General features: G+C 48.0%; 2 protein-coding genes across 2 annotated transcripts in view; one reads left to right on the plus strand and one right to left on the minus strand.

The window, feature by feature from the left end:
- Window positions 1-6,764, plus strand: part of LOC134911029 (uncharacterized) — a 23,574-nt gene extending 16,810 nt beyond the window's left edge. The window contains exons 2-5 of the mRNA XM_063919422.1: window positions 3,464-3,965; window positions 4,054-4,179; window positions 4,255-5,336; window positions 6,651-6,764. Of these exons, the coding sequence (XP_063775492.1) occupies window positions 3,464-3,965; window positions 4,054-4,179; window positions 4,255-4,940 (1,314 nt within the window). The 3' untranslated portion in view covers window positions 4,941-5,336; window positions 6,651-6,764. The remainder of the gene's footprint in view (window positions 1-3,463; window positions 3,966-4,053; window positions 4,180-4,254; window positions 5,337-6,650) is intronic.
- LOC134910670 (putative nuclease HARBI1) lies at window positions 6,695-9,165 on the minus strand. Its single transcript, XM_063918975.1, has 5 exons — window positions 8,288-9,165; window positions 7,828-8,199; window positions 7,571-7,743; window positions 7,166-7,293; window positions 6,695-6,888 (listed from the first exon to the last, which is right to left on the minus strand). Coding segments are annotated over exons 1-3 (1,137 nt in total). The 5' UTR covers window positions 9,051-9,165; the 3' UTR covers window positions 6,695-6,888; window positions 7,166-7,293; window positions 7,571-7,741.
- Between the last annotated feature and the right edge of the window lie 11,565 nt (window positions 9,166-20,730).

A 20,730-nucleotide genomic window follows, 5' to 3' on the forward strand; every position in this document is an offset into this window, starting at 1 on the left:
ATTTGGAGCAAGTTGAGTCGACAGCCAGGTTGACATGTGCTGCTGATTGTTTTTCAAACATGTGTTTTCCCGCCTAATTTTGCTGTGGGGTGCCTCCTGAGTGTGTTGGGATGCTTTCTGGCCATTTTGGGGTGATTTGGAGCAAGTTGAGTCGACAGCCAGGTTGACATGTGCTGCTGATTGTTTTTCAAACATGTGTTTTCCCGCCTAATTTTGCTGTGGGGTGCCTCCTGAGTGTGTTGGGATGCTTTCTGGCCATTTTGGGGTGATTTGGAGCAAGTTGAGTCGACAGCCAGGTTGACATGTGCTGCTGATTGTTTTTCAAACATGTGTTTTCCCGCCTAATTTTGCTGTGGGGTGCCTCCTGAGTGTGTTGGGATGCTTTCTGGCCATTTTGGGGTGATTTGGAGCAAGTTAAGTCGACAGCCAGGTTGACATGTGCTGCTGATTGTTTTTCAAACATGTGTTTTCCCGCCTAATTTAGCTGTGGGGTGCCTCCTGAGTGTGTTGGGATGCTTTCTGGCCATTTTGGGGTGATTTGGAGCAAGTTGAGTCGACAGCCAGGTTGACATGTGCTGCTGATTGTTTTTCAAACATGTGTTTTCCCGTCTAATTTTGCTGTGGGGTGCCTCCTGAGTGTGTTGGGATGCTTTCTGGCCATTTTGGGGTGATTTGGAGCAAGTTGAGTCGACAGCCAGGTTGACATGAGCTGCTGATTGTTTTTCAAACATGTGTTTTCCCGCCTAATTTTTGCTGTGGGGTGCCTACTGAGTGTGCTGGGATGCTTTCTGGCCATTTTGGGGTGATTTGGAGCAAGTTGAGTCGACAGCCAGGTTGACATGTGCTGCTGATTGTTTTTCAAACATGTGTTTTCCCGCCTAATTTTGCTGTGGGGTGCCTCCTGAGTGTGTTGGGATGCTTTCTGGCCATTTTGGGGTGATTTGGAGCAAGTTGAGTCGACAGCCAGGTTGACATGTGCTGCTGATTGTTTTTCAAACATGTGTTTTCCCGCCTAATTTTGCTGTGGGGTGCCTCCTGAGTGTGTTGGGATGCTTTCTGGCCATTTTGGGGTGATTTGGAGCAAGTTGAGTCGACAGCCAGGTTGACATGTGCTGCTGATTGTTTTTCAAACATGTGTTTTCCCGCCTAATTTTGCTGTGGGGTGCCTCCTGAGTGTGTTGGGATGCTTTCTGGCCATTTTGGGGTGATTTGGAGCAAGTTGAGTCGACAGCCAGGTTGACATGTGCTGCTGATTGTTTTTCAAACATGTGTTTTCCCGCCTAATTTTGCTGTGGGGTGCCTCCTGAGTGTGTTGGGATGCTTTCTGGCCATTTTGGGGTGATTTGGAGCAAGTTGAGTCGACAGCCAGGTTGACATGTGCTGCTGATTGTTTTTCAAACATGTGTTTTCCCGCCTAATTTTGCTGTGGGGTGCCTCCTGAGTGTGTTGGGATGCTTTCTGGCCATTTTGGGGTGATTTGGAGCAAGTTAAGTCGACAGCCAGGTTGACATGTGCTGCTGAATGTTTTTCAAACATGTGTTTTCCCGCCTAATTTAGCTGTGGGGTGCCTCCTGAGTGTGTTGGGATGCTTTCTGGCCATTTTGGGGTGATTTGGAGCAAGTTGAGTCGACAGCCAGGTTGACATGTGCTGCTGATTGTTTTTCAAACATGTGTTTTCCCGCCTAATTTTGCTGTGGGGTGCCTCCTGAGTGTGTTGGGATGCTTTCTGGCCATTTTGGGGTGATTTGGAGCAAGTTGAGTCGACAGCCAGGTTGACATGTGCTGCTGATTGTTTTTCAAACATGTGTTTTCCCGCCTAATTTTGCTGTGGGGTGCCTCCTGAGTGTGCTGGGATGCTTTCTGGCCATTTTGGGGTGATTTGGAGCAAGTTGAGTCGACAGCCAGGTTGACATGTGCTGCTGATTGTTTTTCAAACATGTGTTTTCCCGCCTAATTTTGCTGTGGGGTGCCTCCTGAGTGTGCTGGGATGCTTTCTGGCCATTTTGGGGTGATTTGGAGCAAGTTGAGTCGACAGCCAGGTTGACATGTGCTGCTGATTGTTTTTCAAACATGTGTTTTCCTGCCTAATTTTGCTGTGGGGTGCCTCCTGAGTGTGTTGGGATGCTTTCTGGCCATTTTGGGGTGATTTGGAGCAAGTTGAGTCGACAGCCAGGTTGACATGTGCTGCTGATTGTTTTTCAAACATGTGTTTTCCCGCCTAATTTTGCTGTGGGGTGCCTCCTGAGTGTGTTGGGATGCTTTCTGGCCATTTTGGGGTGATTTGGAGCAAGTTGAGTCGACAGCCAGGTTGACATGTGCTGCTGATTGTTTTTCAAACATGTGTTTTCCCGCCTAATTTTGCTGTGGGGTGCCTCCTGAGTGTGTTGGGATGCTTTCTGGCCATTTTGGGGTGATTTGGAGCAAGTTGAGTCGACAGCCTGGTCAACACTTTGTGAGGGGCAGCCATTTTGTGAGGGGCAGCCATTTATACATGTATGTATTTTTTTTTATAACAGAGATGTCAAGGGACAATCAGACCCGATCCGCCCCTTCCCCCACCCCCTCGGATCTATCCCTGCATAGCAATGAGGAGTGGGAGCCAACCCAGGAGGCGGATGCGACCGACCAGGCATCTAGTGACCAGCCGCGGTCGTCAAGGGCCCATGAGAAGTCCAAGAAAAGCCTAGTAAAAAGGTACTTAACCACACCTGCAGACACAAATAGCATCAAACTTTACCCACTGTAGTTTGTGCAATGCCATGCACACCTACTGTAATAGGTGCGCAATGCCAGGGATACTGACACTCACAGGTACATACCGATCTTATTAAAAATTTTTTTTTTTTTTTTTTAATCCCTAAAGGCAAGAAGCCAGCCAGAGGAGCAGTCGGAGGAGGAAGCCTCTGGTGAAGATGCAGGACAGAAAAAGCCGCGTGGACCCAGATACACTGAGGCGGAAAACTGTGTCCTAGTGGATTGCGTCGACAGGTCCTACGACGTTTTGTATGGACCAAGGGCACAGAAAACAGCAGCTAAGGTAAAGCGGAACATCTGGGAATCCATCGCCAGTCAAGTAACTGCAATTTCTGGAAACCGTCGGAGCACCAGAAATTGCTTGAAGCGGTACAGTGATTGCCGCAGACAGACCAAGAAGAAGATGGGGATTCAGCGCCGACATGAGACAGCTACGGGAGGTGGCCCGGCTCTCAATCTGAAGTGGCTACCCTGGGAGGACGTTATTAGAAGGCGCATCAACCCTGCCATGGTCGAAGGAGTTCGCGGAGGTGTGGACTCCAGCCGTCCTGCTGGCTTTCCCGAGGAGGAAGAACCGCCCAGAAGACGGAGGAAGGCGGGAGACCAGCCGTCCAAAAGGAGGTCTGATGGTAAGAATACATTCACATGAGCTGTAGTTCCCTTTAAAATTTTTGTATGTGCTAATGTGTTTTTTTTTTTTTTCAGACAGACCTGCCCAGAGGACATCACCTGCGCACAGGACATCGCCAGCGCACGGACCGTCACCTGTGCAGCAGGCATCAGCAGCAGCGCGCGGACCATCAACTGCGCCGCAAGCATCGCGAGCACACAGATCGTCACCTGTGCGCCACAGTTCGTCATCGCGCAGTTGGTCACCTGTGCACCAGACGACGTCAGCGCACAGACTATCACCTGTGCGCCAGACACCGTCGGCGACCACACCACAAGATGGCGCCAAACTACAGCTCCTGCGCGCAGGCCATCACCAGATCGTCGTCTCTCCAGGAGCTCTGGGACTGTGACTGAAGAGCCTCAAGACACAACCCTTGTGGACCCATCACCCGATCTGTTTGAGTCTACAGGGTTAACTGACGAAACTTTTCTTGGGTTTGAGGACAGCCGTGCAGATGTATCCAGCCAGACCCTTGAAAAGTCTTCCGAAACGAGGACAAGTGGAGCTCCTGGAGCAGCGGCATCACAGGATGGAGAAGGTTTGTTTGTTTTTTTTTGTGGGGGTGGGGGGGGGCAGCAGTTGTGTAAAGTTTATTAACTTTTCCCAAAAAATTATTTTGCAAACAGTGGTGCCACGAACCAGCAGCGGACTAGCTTCGGGGATTGGTTCGTACTTCAGGCCGGATCTCCTACAGGGGTCGTCAGAGGATGACGAGGTGGAAGTGCAGGAGGCTCCAGTTGCTACATCCCTGCGTGAGTAAATTGAATTGTGAGCCTTCCAAAAAATGTATGATGAATGTGTATAATATTGTCTAATTTTCTTTTCAGCTGCCCAAATGCATGTGGTGGCAGACATCCAGGAAGGGCAGAATCCCTCAAATGTTCAGAGGGTTCACACCCTGGCATCAGAGATTGGGACACGCCAGGATACATACACAAATGTTGTGGGAAGCAGACTGGACAACATTGAGAGGACAATGGAGAAAATGTCCAACAGTCTGCATGAACTGCAGAAGACTCTTTCCGACAGCACGGCCACAATACTACAGATCATAATTGAAGATCATAGGGAGAATAGGAGCGTACTTAAAATTATGTCCGATTCCTTGGTCAAGCTTGTGGAAAACACCTCATGTTTGGCAGAAAGCAATAAGAACATGTCGGAGAGTCATCGACACTCCTCTTCCAGCCAACAGGTCATGGCAACCACACTGCAGATGATCTATGAAAAGCTCCCAGTACCAGCTCATCAACACGCTGGTGATCCACCATATCCGCCGTCGCAAGCCACAAGGACGCATCGTACCCTTCCTCAAGTCCCATCCCAGTACAGTCAGTCACAGATGTACCAGGGATATACAGGGATGTACCCCACCCCCCAGATGCCTCCACCACCAGCCGCACAATCTTCAGCAGCATGGGCACCGAGGGCCAGTCGACATACTCCCCAGCCTCCCAGGACATCCACGCCCTATCAGGGGGAAGAAGAGGATCCGGACAGACTTCCACCATAAACCCGGTCGTATTATTTTATTTTCTTTTAAATGTTTTTCATGTATCCCTGTCTTCCCCTCCCATTAGTTTGTTGTTTTTCTTACTATTGTTTTTTCTTTGTTGGCCTTCCCCACCCGTGACCGGGTACTACCAAGGAGCTTTGTGTAGGCATACATGCGCGGGCATGTATGCGGGCGCGTGTGGTAACGGATGAAAGCTCCTTGCGGCTACATGTATGATGTGCCAAAGAGCTATTCTGATACCCCCTTTTTCTTCCAAAAATCCTTTTTGTAATGATGTACAGTAGACTTTCATTGTGTGAATTTACTATTCACTAGTCTGTGTTTTTGACTTATTCATAGGATTGGTGAGGAAAAATGAAGTGGACGGCATAAGTTTGTGTTGAGCGTACCAAGGTGAGTAGAACCATGTTTAATTCAAGAAACTTTGAACCGCATGCCTTTGTAGAACAACACCGCCCAGCAATGGCTCATGCTGGGCTGTGTTGTTCCACAAATGTTAGCGTGTCAAAGTGCTGACCACTGACTCCACTCTTTCACTTTGAACCGCATGCCTTTGTAGAACAACACCGCCCAGCAATGGCTCATGCTGGGCTGTGTTGTTCCACAAATGTTAGCGTGTCAAAGTGCTGACCACTGACTCCACTCTTTCACTTTGAACCGCATGCCTTTGTAGAACAACACCGCCCAGCAATGGCTCATGCTGGGCTGTGTTGTTCCACAAATGTTAGCGTGTCAAAGTGCTGACCACTGACTCCACTCTTTCACTTTGAACCGCATGCCTTTGTAGAACAACACCGCCCAGCAATGGCTCATGCTGGGCTGTGTTGTTCCACAAATGTTAGCGTGTCAAAGTGCTGACCACTGACTCCACTCTTTCACTTTGAACCGCATGCCTTTGTAGAACAACACCGCCCAGCAATGGCTCATGCTGGGCTGTGTTGTTCCACAAATGTTAGCGTGTCAAAGTGCTGACCACTGACTCCACTCTTTCACTTTGAACCGCATGCCTTTGTAGAACAACACCGCCCAGCAATGGCTCATGCTGGGCTGTGTTGTTCCACAAATGTTAGCGTGTCAAAGTGCTGACCACTGACTCCACTCTTTCACTTTGAACCGCATGCCTTTGTAGAACAACACCGCCCAGCAATGGCTCATGCTGGGCTGTGTTGTTCCACAAATGTTAGCGTGTCAAAGTGCTGACCACTGACTCCACTCTTTCACTTTGAACCGCATGCCTTTGTAGAACAACACCGCCCAGCAATGGCTCATGCTGGGCTGTGTTGTTCCACAAATGTTAGCGTGTCAAAGTGCTGACCACTGACTCCACTCTTTCACTTTGAACCGCATGCCTTTGTAGAACAACACCGCCCAGCAATGGCTCATGCTGGGCTGTGTTGTTCCACAAATGTTAGCGTGTCAAAGTGCTGACCACTGACTCCACTCTTTCACTTTGAACCGCATGCCTTTGTAGAACAACACCGCCCAGCAATGGCTCATGCTGGGCTGTGTTGTTCCACAAATGTTAGCGTGTCAAAGTGCTTACCACTGACTCCACTCTTTCACTTTGAACCGCATGCCTTTGTAGAACAACACCGCCCAGCAATGGCTCATGCTGGGCTGTGTTGTTCCACAAATTTTCATTGAAAAAAATGGACATGAATTTAGTGTGTCTTTACTTTAATATACTTTTTTTTCTTTTCCCCACAGATATCTATATACACAAGAAAAGAATGTAAAGAAGAACAAACTACTTTTTTGTTTTAATTAACTTTCAAACTTTATTAAAACATTTTTTTCTTCAATAAACTTTTAAAAATAGAAGTTTCCTGTGGTTTTTATTAAAATTTGTAATGCAGTTGAATTGTACGTAAGTAGATTGCCCAGGGAACATCAGGGGAACTGTCTCTTCACATCCACGCCACTTAGGAAGGATACACCGGAAGACCTGTGGAAGAGAACAGTATGAGCTACCAGATGTGGGTAATAGTGTCACCCTGGGACTGGAAAGAAGAGGTACATACAGTCCACACAACACAAGCGGGGAACAGTGGGTCCAAATGCAACCCTCCGGCACTTGCGTCACTACACATCCAAACATTCCCTGATCCAGCATTGCTGTTTCATGGAATGTTTGGATGTGTAGTGACGCAAGTGCCGGAGGGCTGCACTTTGGACATGCCAGGGTGATTTTGGACAAGGGAGTTTTGGGCAATACATCTCACCTGAGGGGGTTGTCTGCTACATGGCGGAGGGTCAGGTCCACATCACCAGTAGGGTCTCCCATGGAACATCGGGTGAAATGTCGTGTCTCCTCACATCCACGCCACTTGGGAAGATACCCCTGCAGGACCTGTGGAAGAGAACAGTATGAGCTTCCAGATGTGGGTAATAGTGTCACCCTGGGACTGGAAAGAAGAGGTACATACAGTCCACACAACACAAGCGGGGAACAGTGGGTCCAAATGCAACCCTCCGGCACTTGCGTCACTACACATCCAAACATTCCCTGACAAGCATTGGTGTATCAGGGAATGTTTGGATGTGTAGTGACGCAAGTACCGGAGGGCTGCACTTTGGACATGCCGGGGTGATTTTGGACAAAGGGAGTTCTGGGCAATCCATCTCACCTGAGGGGGTTGTCTGCTACATGGCGGAGGGTCAGGTCCACATCACCATTAGGTCGCCCATGGTAGAGTTGGATAAAAGGGTCAAATATTTGCGGTAACCATACAGGATAAAACAGGGGGGAACAAACTGTATAAACACGGCCCGGGGATACACATCAACAGGATGTAAAACTCTGTAATAGATAAATGAAGAGTTTTTTTTAAAAAAAATCCAATGTCAGTTTACACGATAATACAAATGTTGTCAGTATACTCACAGGCAACTGAAAAAAATTTTTGGATCAATGTCCGCCGGGAATCCTCTCCTTCGTCCATACCCACCGGTAGAGCAGAATAACGGTTCCCGCGTAGGAAAGCACTACGACGAAGAGTCACCGGCAAACGGTTTGCGACACATATGTTGTGTAAAATACAACATGCATTTACCATGCCGCAAACCTTCGACGGTGAGTACAAAAGAGCACCGCCGGAAGTGTCTAAACATCGAAACCGGCTTTTAAGTACACCGAAGGCACGCTCAATTATTCCCCTCGATGCAATGTGTTTCTCTTGGTAACGTTTTTCTGCTCTACCAACAGGATTAGACAATGGGGTCAACAGCCACGGTTTGTTTGGATAACCCGCATCGCCTATAGAAAATATAAAAAAAATGTTAGGTACTTGTAAAAAATAATAAAAAAAAATAAAATAAAATAATAAAAAAATGAAAATACATACCTAACAGCCAGCCACCAGGCATGTTTCCTGTTTCGAACTTGTCAAACAGCGATGACTGGCTTAGGATGAAGGAGTCGTGAGATGATCCAGGAAATCCCACAAAAATGTTCAAAAATCTCATGTTTACATCACAGACCGCCTGCACGTTCAGGGAATGGAACTGTTTTCGGTTCCGAAAACATTCCTCTGAATTCCGTGGCGGTCTGATCTGCACGTGGGTACAGTCAATCGCGCCCAGCACATTGGGAAATTTGTATTTGTTGAAAAAGCCTAATTTGATCTCACGACATTCGCTGTCCGTCTCTGGAAATGTGATGTACTGGATCGTCAATTTGCGGAAAGCCCTAATGACTTGGGTTATACAGCGCGACAGAGTCGACTGAGAAAAACCGCATGTTTGAGACAGTGTAGGCTGGAATGTGCCTGACGCCAAAAAATGTAACGTCCCCAGCAGTTTCTGAAAACCGCTGATTGCACGATTTGACCGTGCCCGAGGTTCCAAGTCGGCCTCCAACAGAGCGTACAGCGAATATATGTCGCGAGTCGATAAGCGATAATTTTGTATCACCTCGAACTCGCTGAGATCCTCCAGTTCACGCCTAGTGCGATACTGGCGTGGACGTGGAAATGAAACCCGCAATACTGGCTCACCCAATGCAGACATTTGCTGACCTGGATCCTGATGTTCATCTGCACTTTCTTCCTCCATCAAGCTTGCAGCCAGCATGAACAACACAATCTGGTCAGAAAAAGGCTCCATCATTGTAGTCAGTACAAAAATAGGAATGTGTTTTAAAACGCAGGGATTTTCCTAAAAAAACGATTCCACAAAAGAGCTGACTGTAATGGCTCCTCTCCCTGTAGTCTCAAACCCAGGAGTGAGGAGATAGGAGGGGCTTTGCAGAAGTGTATCCTGGGTAAAACTGTGGAATCATGGGTAAATTTCCCTCAGGAGATTGAAGAAAAAAATATTCCTTTAAAAAATCAATTAAATAATACTTGTGAGTCAAAAAAAGACAAACCAAGTAGATAATCCTTTCAAATATAAATAGATATGCTACTAGCAATCCTCAAATATCCCAAAAAATGATGTTCTAAAAATTTTTTTGGAGAACCCGCCAGTCAACTGAGGCGGACTAAAATAGGCGAATTTGCGGTCGAAAAGTACTGCAGGCGAATTTCCAAACTTGAATTGAATATGCTTGAGGCGAATTGCAGCATCTGTACCATTGCAGAAAAGTCGAATGCGGAAAAAGTCGAATTGATAAAAGTCGAATTTTGAAGGTCCGTTTTTTTGCGATAAAGTACTGCACTGCATAGGCGAATTGATTTTTTGAGGCGAAAACGTTCCGGAATTCGACTTTTTCTGAAATTCGCCCGCTATTGCATATACCCCTTTGTCTTTCTCGCTAACCACCCATCCCTAGCACTAACTCTCTGTCCCCCTCTCTCCCTAGCACCCACTCGCTCTCTCTCTCTGGGCGGGATGTACTAATGTACATCGCCGCCCTGCGCCGCGATGCTGATCGCCTATGTACTAACATATGCGATCAGCATTGCGGAGGACAGCTCTTCCGATAAGGGCTGTCCTCCGCGATGCACAGCGGCAGCCTGACTTCCGGGATTCGGCCCCAGAAGTCACTCTGCGCAGGGTGACGGGAGCGGCCGCAGGGCATGCTGGGAGGGGTCCGATCGGATCCCTCACACAGCGCTGCAGAGAGAAGCCCATAGGCTTCTATGGACTATCGCCAGCTAAAGCTGGCGAATCCCGCCGCGGCGCTGACCTGGCGGCCGGGGGATAGTACATCAGGAAAATGCGGTAAACAGGGAGTTTACCACATTTTCCGCTTAGTACATCCCGCCCTCTCTCTCTGACTTTCTCTCTTTCTCTCTCTCTCTCTCCCCACTCTCCCCAGTATGACACAAGTAAAACAGAATAGCTTGTTTGTACTGAATATCTGCTACTATATCTTATCTGTCCTGCTTGCAATTCACATGCAAGTAAAAACTGAAGTCGACCACTATTGGTCGACAGTAACTAGGTCGACAGGGTCAAAAGGTCGACAGGATCAAAAGGTCGACATGTTCTAGGTTGACAGGTCAAAAGGTCGACATGAGTTTTTCACAATTTTTTTCGTTTTTTGAACCTTTTCATACTTAACGATCCACGTGGACTACGATTGGAACGGTAATCTGTGCCGAGCGAAGCGGTAGCGGAGCGAAGGCACCATGCCCGAAGCATGGCGAGCGAAGCGAGCCATGCGAGGGGACGCGGTGCACTAATTGGGGTTCCCGGTCACTCTACGAAGAAAATGACACCAAAATAACATTAAAAATTCATGTCGACCTTTTGACCTGTCGACCTAGAACATGTCGACCTTTTGACCCTGTCGACCTTTTGACCCTGTCGACCTAGTTACTGTCGACCAATAGTGGTCGACCTAGACATTGTCGACCTAGTTACTGTCGACTTTCAATACCACACCCGTTTATGCTTATGGAGGCATCCGGCGCGGTAGTGCTTTATTATTGGGAGAATATATATATATTTATGATATCTTCTACATTCAAAACTTTATTACTGCGTTTTCAATCACAACAAAGCAGCATGTGATGCTTGAATAGATGCCTTGCGCACGTTATCCAAACATCGCCGAGAGATGAGTCTGGGGGTTGCCCAGCTGCTCGGGGGGCACTGGGCATGCCCCAAAATGTCAAAAACAGGGGAACATGTCCTCAGGCCATGCCCTCCCACCTGAAGCCATACTCCCTTTTCGGAGGTGCTCTGGAGTCCTGGTATGGATTACTGAATAGTTTGGAGGTATGATATCAGTTTGTTAGGTGCAACCTTTTCCTGTTATCTTTGCTCAGGTGAATAGTACTGTACATATCTATTGATCTCTGGCAAATGTTTTCTTATTGCTTAACTCATTTTATTTTGGACTTCAGTGAATATTCTAATCTTTCAGGTTTTTTTTTCTACAAAATAATCATTTAAATAATTTAGGCCAAATGGTTCTTATGTGCCGTCAAATTCTATGTTTCTGGTTTTTGCAGATGTGTACACCACACTACCATATAGTGCTATGGATTGTTTGAGGAAGGGGGGGGCCCAAATCGGTGTCATGCTTGGGGCCCCATTAGGTCTAAATCCGCCTCTGCCGGGGACAGAGATATTTCACCAACCATTGGCGGATCCATTGCTTGAGCTGTTTCCCACACCCCCTTCCATGTGTGTCCCCGCCTCGGATCTCAGCTCGGCACAGAGAACGGTGAGTAGCAGCGCAGGGACCTGCAGGCAGCGGGTTACACGCTGGTAGCACTGCACCATCGCTTCCTGGCAGAGTCCGGCGTCTGCTCTCCCTGCCCCTGTGCAGCCAGAAGTGAGCAAAATACTCCCACGCAGTGACCGCCGTGTGGGACTGCCCCAATGTCAACACAGGATCACCCTACTCTGTGTTTTTATTTTTATAACAAACACAAAAGAGGTGTTTTTCACACCCCAACTCCCGGCGCAATTGGACCAATTATATTCAATTTAACTTCAGCTGCACACATTAAAAAGGATTAGCTGAATCCTCAAAAAGTTTTAGAAAAAGGGGAAAGAAACAATGGTGCGCTTGAATTAAAATATGTACTGTTTATAATAATAATAATAGGTGTCCGCTTCTACTCAATGCTGAAATAAGTAAACAAAGAGTCTGCTTTAATTAATTACAAACTTTTACTCCAATTAATTGACACACATACATATATAAAAACGCGTTTCGTCCCGTCACAGCTCGGGACTTCCTCAAGACTATAGGGCTCATTCTGTCTTAGCCCTTATTTAACTCCCATACGGACCGCCTTTAATTACAATTACTTGCACCTATGTGCTGAGAAATAGTCCTTAAAAGTGCATGTATAATAGCAGCAATATAACCATAAATAAAACTCTAAGCAGACTCGGTTATTACTAAAAAGCAAGGTATTTGACGAAACGCGTTTTTATATATGTATGTGTGTCAATTAATTGGAGTAAAAGTTTGTAATTAATTAAAGCAGACTCTTTGTTTACTTATTTCAGCATTGAGTAGAAGCGGACACCTATTATTATTATTATTATTATAAACAGTACATATTTTAATTCAAGCGCACCATTGTTTCTTTCCCCTTTATTTTTACAATATATATATATATATATATATATATATATATACATAATATGTGTGTGTATGTACACACACACACACACACACATATACACATAAATGCCGTATAGTCTGTGCATCTCCATTATCAACAGGGTGCTTGGGGAACCAGTGTAGAATTTTAGGATGGGTCCAAATTACTATTTTGGGTGGAGAGGTTAGGCTGCAGGGGTGGGTGGGTTAGAGCGTGTCTGCAGGGGTGGGAGGGTTAGGCTGTGGATAGGGGGGGTGGGGGTTAGGCACCCCTGGGGAGGGTTAGGATTAGGCTGCGGCGGAGGAAGGGTTAGGGTTAGGTTGCAGTAAAGGGGGGTTAGGGTTAGGCACCACAGCGGAGGGTTAGGATTAGGGGAGGGAGGGGGGTAGAAGATTAGGGATCAGGGTTAGTTTACATAATTAGCAAGTGTTGGGATTTTAATCTCCGGGATGCCGCTGTCAGTATTTTGGCAGCCGGCATCCCGAGCGCCAGGATATCGTATGTAATAAATATATACAATGTCCATGTGATCCAGCTCTCCTTTAGGGTAGAATACCGCACCGGGTGCCCCCGTGATGAATCAATCATATACGCAGTGGACGCGGCACTCCTGGTGAATAAATCAATAACAGCTCTTGTGTAGGCAGATGATGAAAGACAACGTTTCAATGACGTTTATTAAGTCATTTTCCTCAGGTCTAAAAATAACAATGAAACAGGTCTTACCTTATAAAGAGTGCATCACCCTGTGTTTGAGTGGCTCGCGGTCAGCCGCCCGCCCCGTCCAGCGTGCCGGAAGTGGCGTTGCACTACGTCACAGCTGCCTATGTCTGTTGTCTATTGTCTGTTACTATGGTGATGGGGAGCACGGCCGGGGGAAGTGACGTAGCGTCCACTGCGTATATATATATATATATATACACACACACACATTTCCCTAATAATAACCCCTAACCTTAACCCACACTTAACCCCTATTTCCTATCCCTAATACCGTAACCCCAAAACCCTAACCCAAACGATAAATGTTAAATTGTGAGGTTACCTCAGGGTTAGGTATTTTGCCGGGGGAGGGGGGGGGGGTTGGGGTGCTGCCGACTATTTGCCTAGGGTGCAGAGAAACCTTGCACCGGCCCTGGTTGCTAGGACTGAGCATGCCACTCAGATCCTACAATCCTCTATGGTTGTGTGGTCTGATACTGCTTCCTCAGGGTCCCCTGCGGTACATTCTCAAAAATGTGCACTTGCACTGCTTACGCAGAATGACAAGGACACCGACTCTGACACTGCAGATGGTGATGGGGATGTGTCGAGGGGGACAGCATCACTTGCTAAGGGGGTGCAGTTGATGATTGAAGCTGTGAGGGATATTTTACATTTCTCATGTCCTAGAGGATGGTGGGGTCCATTTCATGGCCATGGGGTATAGATGGTTCCGCAGGAGCCATGGGCACTTTAAGACTTTTTAAGGGTGTGAACTGGCTCCTCCCTGTATGCCCCTCCTCCAGACCTCAGTTTTAGAAATGTGCCCAGGCAGACTGGATGCACTCCAGGGGAGCTCTACTGAGTTTCTCTGAAAAGACTTATGTTAGGTTTTTTATTTTCAGGGAGAACTGCTGGCAACAGTCTCCCTGCTTTATGGGACTGAGGGGGCAGAAGTAGGAACCAACTTCCTAAAGAGTTTCATGGCTCTGCTTCTGGCTGACAGGACACCATTAGCTCCTGAAGGGAACTGAACGCTAGCTGTGCCTAGATGCTCACTCCCACAGCACGCCGTCACCCCCCTCACAGAGCCAGAAGTCAGAAGATAGATGAGTGTTAGCCGTCACCTTGATTGAATATCTCTCTACTAACGGTACCGCGCGGCTGGCGGGAGCGCAGCGCGCCATGTTGCCCACTCATACACAGGCACTGCAGGGCACGGGGGGGGGGGGGGTGCCCTGGGCAGCATGAAACCTGTTGAAACTGGCATAAATATGGGGCATAAGTTGCTGAGGCACAGTCCTACCCCCGCCAGTAAAAAAAATTACCTCATAAAAGCTGAGGAGAAACACGTCATTGAAGAGTGGAGCTTCCTCCTCAGTCAGCCAGCACACTGCTCAGCCCCATTTTCTCTCCTTCCAGGCTGCAGAGAAGAATGCTGGTCCTCCACTGCTGAACAAGTATCAGGGTGCAAAACGGGGGGCTACAGTGAATTTGCTGCTATATAATTGTGTGATTATAAAAGCGCTGCATGTCAGTGGGCATTTTGTGTTCACAGACATTGTGTTACTGGCGCTGGGTTGTGAACTGGCAAATCCTATCTGTGTCCCTCTGACAGATTTTACTGTGGGTTTGTCCCCTATAAGCCCGGTGTTAGAAGTTACGAAGCCCCCTCTTTTACCACAAGGAGAGGGTTTACTTTAGTAAAGAAGTAATGTAGAATGGCTTCACTTAAGGAGCCGACAGACCGCATGTGAGTGAGGTGATCTATTGATGTGGGCAATGGGACATTACTCAGGCCTACCATTGTCTGTGCGTGGGTGAGTAGTGCTATTGAAAAGTGGTCAGAAAACTTGTCATTAGATATTGACACTATAGATGGAGACGAGATACTCCTAACATTAGGTCGGTATCCGGACTCCAGGTCGACAACAAAAAGGTCGACACACCTTAGGTTGACACATCTTAGGTCGACATGGAGAAAAGATCGTCAGGAACAAGGTCGATATGGAAAAAGGTCAACATGAGCTTTTCACAATTTGTTTCTTTTTTGGAACCTTTCCATACTTAACGATCCACGTGGACTACGATTGGAACGGTAATCTGTGCCTGAAGCATGGCGAGCGAAGCGAGCCATGCGAGGGGACGCGGTGCACTAATTGGGGTTCCCAGTCACTCTACGAAGAAAACGACACCAAAAAAACATAAAAAACTCATGTCAACCTTTTCCATGTCGATCTTGTTCCTGTCGACCTTTTCTCCATGTCGACCTAAGGTGTATCGACCAATTGGCGTCAACCTAAGGTGTGTCGACCTTTTTGTTGTCGACCCTGAGTCCCAGACCCGTTAGGTCATATCAAAGACGCTGCTGCGTACGTACTAGAAACCATGAAATATATTGGTCTCTTGGGATCAAGAACCGCTACCATGGCAGAGTTTCAATTGGGACGTTTTCTCCGTTTTCTCCATTTTCTGCAGGCTGGTGTGGATGCGGGCCTTAGATTGGGGTCAATCAAGGGCCAGATTTCGGCCTTATCAGTTTTCTTCCAAAAACAATTGGCCTCCTTTCCAGGAGTTCAGACATTCGTGAAAGGGGTTCTGCACATCCAGTCTCCATTTGTGCCTCCAGTGGCACCATGGGAGCTTAATGTGGTGTTGCAGTTCCTTCAATCAGATTGGTTTGAACCTCTTCAGGAGATAGAATTGAAGTTTCTCACTTGGAAAGTGGTGATGCTTTTGGCCTTGGCATCCGCAAGGCGGGTGTCGGAGTTGGGGGCCTTGTCTCACAAGAGCCCTTACCTGATCTTCCATGAAGATAGGGCAGAGTTAAGAACTCGTCAACAATTTCTTCCAAAGGTGGTTTCGTCCTTCCACATAAACCAACCTATTGTGGTGCCAGTAGCTACTGACACTTTCACTGAGTCACAGTCTCTAGATGTGGTTAGAGCTTTGAAGATTTATGTCGCAAGAACAACTCGGTTACGGAAAACAGAGGCTCTGTTTGTCCTGTATGCTCCCAGCAAGATTGGGTGTCCTGCTTCTAAGCAGACTATTGCGCGCTGGATCAGAGGGACAATTCACGCTCATTCTATGGCAGGCTTGCAGGTACTGAAGTCGGTGAAGGCCCATTCTACTAGGAAAGTGGGCTCATCCTGGGCGGCTGCCCGAGTTGTCTCGGCTTTACAACTTTGCTGAGCAGCTACTTGGTCAGGGTCAAACACATTTGCTCAATTTTATAAGTTTGACACTTTGGCCGATGAGGACCTCAAGTTTGGTCAATCGGTGCTGCAGGGTCATCCGCACTCTCCCGCCCGTACTGGAGCTTTGGTATAACCCCATGGTACTGAAGTGGACCCCAGCATCCTCTAGGACGTATGAGAAAATAGGATTTTAATACCTACCGGTAAATCCTTTTCTCCTAGTCCGTAGAGGATGCTGGGCACCAGACCCAGTGCGTACTGTACCTGCAGTTTGTTCTTTATAGTTACACAAGTTGTGTTTCATTTGTTTTCAGCATGTTGCTGTAAATGGTTCATGCCTGTTGGCGTGTGTCATGTTGAATGCCATGTTGTGCGGCATGGTTGAGGTGTGAGCTGGTATGAATCTCACCATTAGTATAAAAGTAAATCCTTTCCTCAAAATATCCATCTCCCTGGGCACAGTTCCTATAACTGAGGTCTGGAGGAGGGGCATAGAGGGAGGAGCCAGTTCACACCCTTGAAAAGTCTTAAAGTGCCCATGGCTCCTGTAGAACCATCTATACCCCATGGTACTAAAGTGGACCCCAGCATCCTCTACGGACTAGGAGAAAAGTATTTACCGGTAGGTATTAAAATCCTATTATTTCTGACACAGCTCCTGAACAGGTGGAGGAGGTCTTTTTTTACAGATAATAAGAAGCCCCACCCTCATCTTCCCGGCATCCAAAGAATTAAATGCTATCTTTGAAAAGGCCTGGGAAACTCCGAAAAAGAAATTTCAGATCCCTAAGAGGGTCTTGGTTGCTTTTCCTTGCCCAGAGGAAGATAGAAAGAAATGGGAGTCCCCAACGATTGTCGACGCCTCTGTCTCCAGGCTGTCTAAACAGGTGGTGTTGCCAGTCTAAACAGGTGGTTTTGCCAGTCCCGTTGAAGGACCCGGCAGATCGCAAGGTGGATGCTACGCTGAAATCCATGTACACGGCTTCCGGGGCTATATTACGGCCTACTATAGCCTGTGCTTGGATTGCCAGGTGGTCAATCGCTCTGCAGGAGGAATCGACTGTGATGGATAAAGGTGACGTTGATTTATTTTTACGCCATATTCAGGATTCTGTAGGATTCCTGGTAGATTCCATGAAGGACCTGAGTTCCATGGCTGCGAGGATCTCCTCCATGTCCGTCTCTGCTTGCAGGGGTCTCTGGCTGCGCCAATGGTCTGCGGACGCGGAATCCAGGAAGAGTGTAGAGATCCTACCCTATACAGGTCAGGCTCTCTTTTGGGAGGCACTGGATGCTTGGATTGCCACGGTTACTGTGTGTAAGTCTTCTTTTCTCCCCTCAGCTGCACCGGCTACGAAAAAGCCTTTTACACGAGCCACGTCACAGTCCTTTTGGCCCGTGAGGTCTAGAAAGGACAAGCCTTCGAACACCTTCAGAGGTGGTCGTGGCAAGGGAAAGAAACCTGTTTCGCAGGTTCCCAAGCCCAGAAGCCCGCTTCTCATACCCCTAAGTCCTCCACATGATGGTGGACAGCTAGGCCTGGAGGAAGGTTAGGTGTGGGCAAGACTCCGCCAGTACAGCCATGTCTGGGTGTCGTCTGGCCTGGACCCCATGGTCCTGGATATAGTGTCCAGGGGGTACAGGTTGGGGTCTCAAGATCCCCCATCTCACCGTTTCTTCAAGTCAGGCTTGCCAGCTCTGCTGGCGGACAGAACAATTCGTCTGGAGGCCATCAGAAGATTGATGGTGTCAGAGGTCATTGTTCCAGTTCCACCTCAACAGTGGAACAAGGGTTATTATTCTAACCTTTTTGTGGTACCAAAACCGGATTGTTCGGTGCGGCCTATTCTAAACTTAAAGTCTTTGAACCCTTATCTCAGGGAGTTCAAATTCAAGATGGAATCTCTGAACGCTGTCATCTCAGGACTGATGGAGGGGGAGTTCCTGGTGTCACTGGACATCAAAGATGCTTATCTCCACATTCCCATTTGGTCGCCAAATCAGGCATATCTCCGGTTTGCGCTGTTGGATGATCACTATCCTTTCCAGGCGCTGCCGTTTGGACTCTCCACAGCACCAAAGATCTTCACCAAGCTGATGGCGGAGATGATGGTTCTCCTCCACAAGCAGGGGGTGAACATAATTCCATATCTGGATGATCTCCTGATCAAGGTGTCGTCCAGGGAGAAGTTGTTGCGATCCATCGCGCTCACGACTCAGCTGCTCAGGAGTACGGTTGGATCCTGAACCTTCCAAAGTCTCATCTGGAGCTGACAAGGATGCTGTCTTTCCTGGGAATGGTCCTGACATGGAGGTGCAGATGGTTTTTCTTCCGGTGGAGAAAGCATTGGTGATTCAGACAATGGTCTGGGATGTCTTAAAGCCTATCCGGGTATCGGTTCATCAATGCATCTGCCTTCTAGAGAAGATGATTGCCGCCTACGAGGCTCAGCAGTATGGCAGGTTTCATGCTTGACCTTTTCAGCTGGACCTATTGGACCAGTGGTCGGACTCTCACCTACACATGCAAGAGGATACGCCTGTCTCCGAAAGCCAGGATTTCGCTCCTCTGGTGGCTACAACTTCCGCACCTTCTGGAAGGCCGAAGGTTCGGAATTCAGGATTGGATCCTTCTAACCACAGATGCAAGTCTAAGAGGTTGGGGAGCAGTTGCTCTGGGGGAAACCTTTCAGGGAAGGTGGTCGAATCAAGAATCCCTTCTCCCAATAAACATTCTGGAGCTAAGGGCAGTGTACAATGCCCTTCTGCAAGCGGCACACCTTCTACAGGATCGGGCTGTTCAGGTGCAGTTGGACAACGTGACCACGGTGGCCTACATAAACCGTCAAGGCGGAACGAAGAGCAGGGCTGCCATGTCAGAGGTGTCAAGAATCCTCCTCTGGGCATAAAGACACGCGGTGGCGGTGTCAGCAATCTTCATTCCGGGAGTTAACAACTGGGTAGCAGACTTTCTCAGCCTCCACGATCTCCATCTGGGGGAGTGGGGCCTCCACCCAGAGGTGTTCGAAGAGGTAACCGGTTGGTGGGGGGTTCCTCACATAGACTTGATGGCCTCCCGCCTCAACAAGAAGCTGGCGAGGTACTGTTCCAGGTCAAGAGACCCACAGGCAGTGGCGGTGGATGCACTGGTAACACTGTGGGTGTTCAAGTCAGTGTATGTGTTCCCTCCACTTCCTCTGATACCAAAGGTGGTTCAGCTGGTGAGAAGAACAAAAGTTCTGTCAATCCTCATTGCTCCGGACTGGCCAAGGAGAGCTTGGTACACGGATCTGCTGGATCTTCTTTTAGAGGATCCAAGGCACTTACCTCTTTGGGAGGATCTGCTACTGCAGGGGCCGTTCACTTATCAAGACTTACCACGGCTACGTTTGACGGCATGGCGGTTGAACGCCAGATCTTAGCTAGGAAAGGTATCCCGAGTGAGGTTATTCCTACCCTGATACAGGCTAGGAAGGTGGTAAAGTCTAAACATTACCATCGTATTTGGAAAAAATATGTTTCTTGGTGTGAATCCAAAAAATATCCTGCGGTGGAGTTTCCAGTTGGACATTTGCTCCTTTTCCTGCAAGCAGGTGTGGATATGGGCCTGAGATTGGGCTCCATCAAGGTCCAAATCTCTGCTTTGTCTATCTTCTTCCAAAAACAATTGGCTGTCCTCCCTGAGGTTCAGACTTTTTTTGAAAGTGGTTCTGCACATCCAGCTTCCCTTTGTGGCGCCAACGGCACCCTGGGACCTGGCCATGGTGTTGCAGTTCCTGCAATATGCTTGGTTTGAGCCTCTGCTGGAGGCTGACAACAAGTTTCTCATGTGGAAGGCGGTCACTTTGTTGGCCTTAGTTTCTGCTCGATGAGTGTCGAAATTGGGGGCTTTATCTAGTAAGAGTACCTATCTGATCTTCCATGAAGATAGGGCGGAACTTAGGACTCGTCCACAGTTCCTGTCTAAGGTTATATGGGCTTTCCATATCAACCAGCCTATTGTGGTGCCAGTGGCTACTGACCCCTCAATTGTTTCAAAGGCCTTGGACGTCGTGAGGACTTTGAAGATTTATGTGAAGAGGACGGCTCGTCATCGAAAGACTGACTCCTTGTTTGTCCTCTGTGATCCCAAGAAAATTGTGTGTCCTGCTTCTAAGCAGTCGATTTCACGCTGGATCCGGTTCACCATTCAGCATGCATATTCTACGGCAGGATTGCCGTGTCCAAAATGTGTATAGGCCCATTATACTCGTAATGTGGGCTCTTCCTGGGCGGCTGCCCGGGGTGTCTTGGCTGTACAACTGTGCAGAGCTGCTACTTGGTCTGGATCTAACACGTTTGCCAAGTTTTACAAGTTCGATACTTTGGCCTCTG

Source organism: Pseudophryne corroboree, chromosome 4, assembly GCF_028390025.1.
Source record: "Pseudophryne corroboree isolate aPseCor3 chromosome 4, aPseCor3.hap2, whole genome shotgun sequence".
NCBI lineage: Eukaryota > Metazoa > Chordata > Amphibia > Anura > Myobatrachidae > Pseudophryne > Pseudophryne corroboree.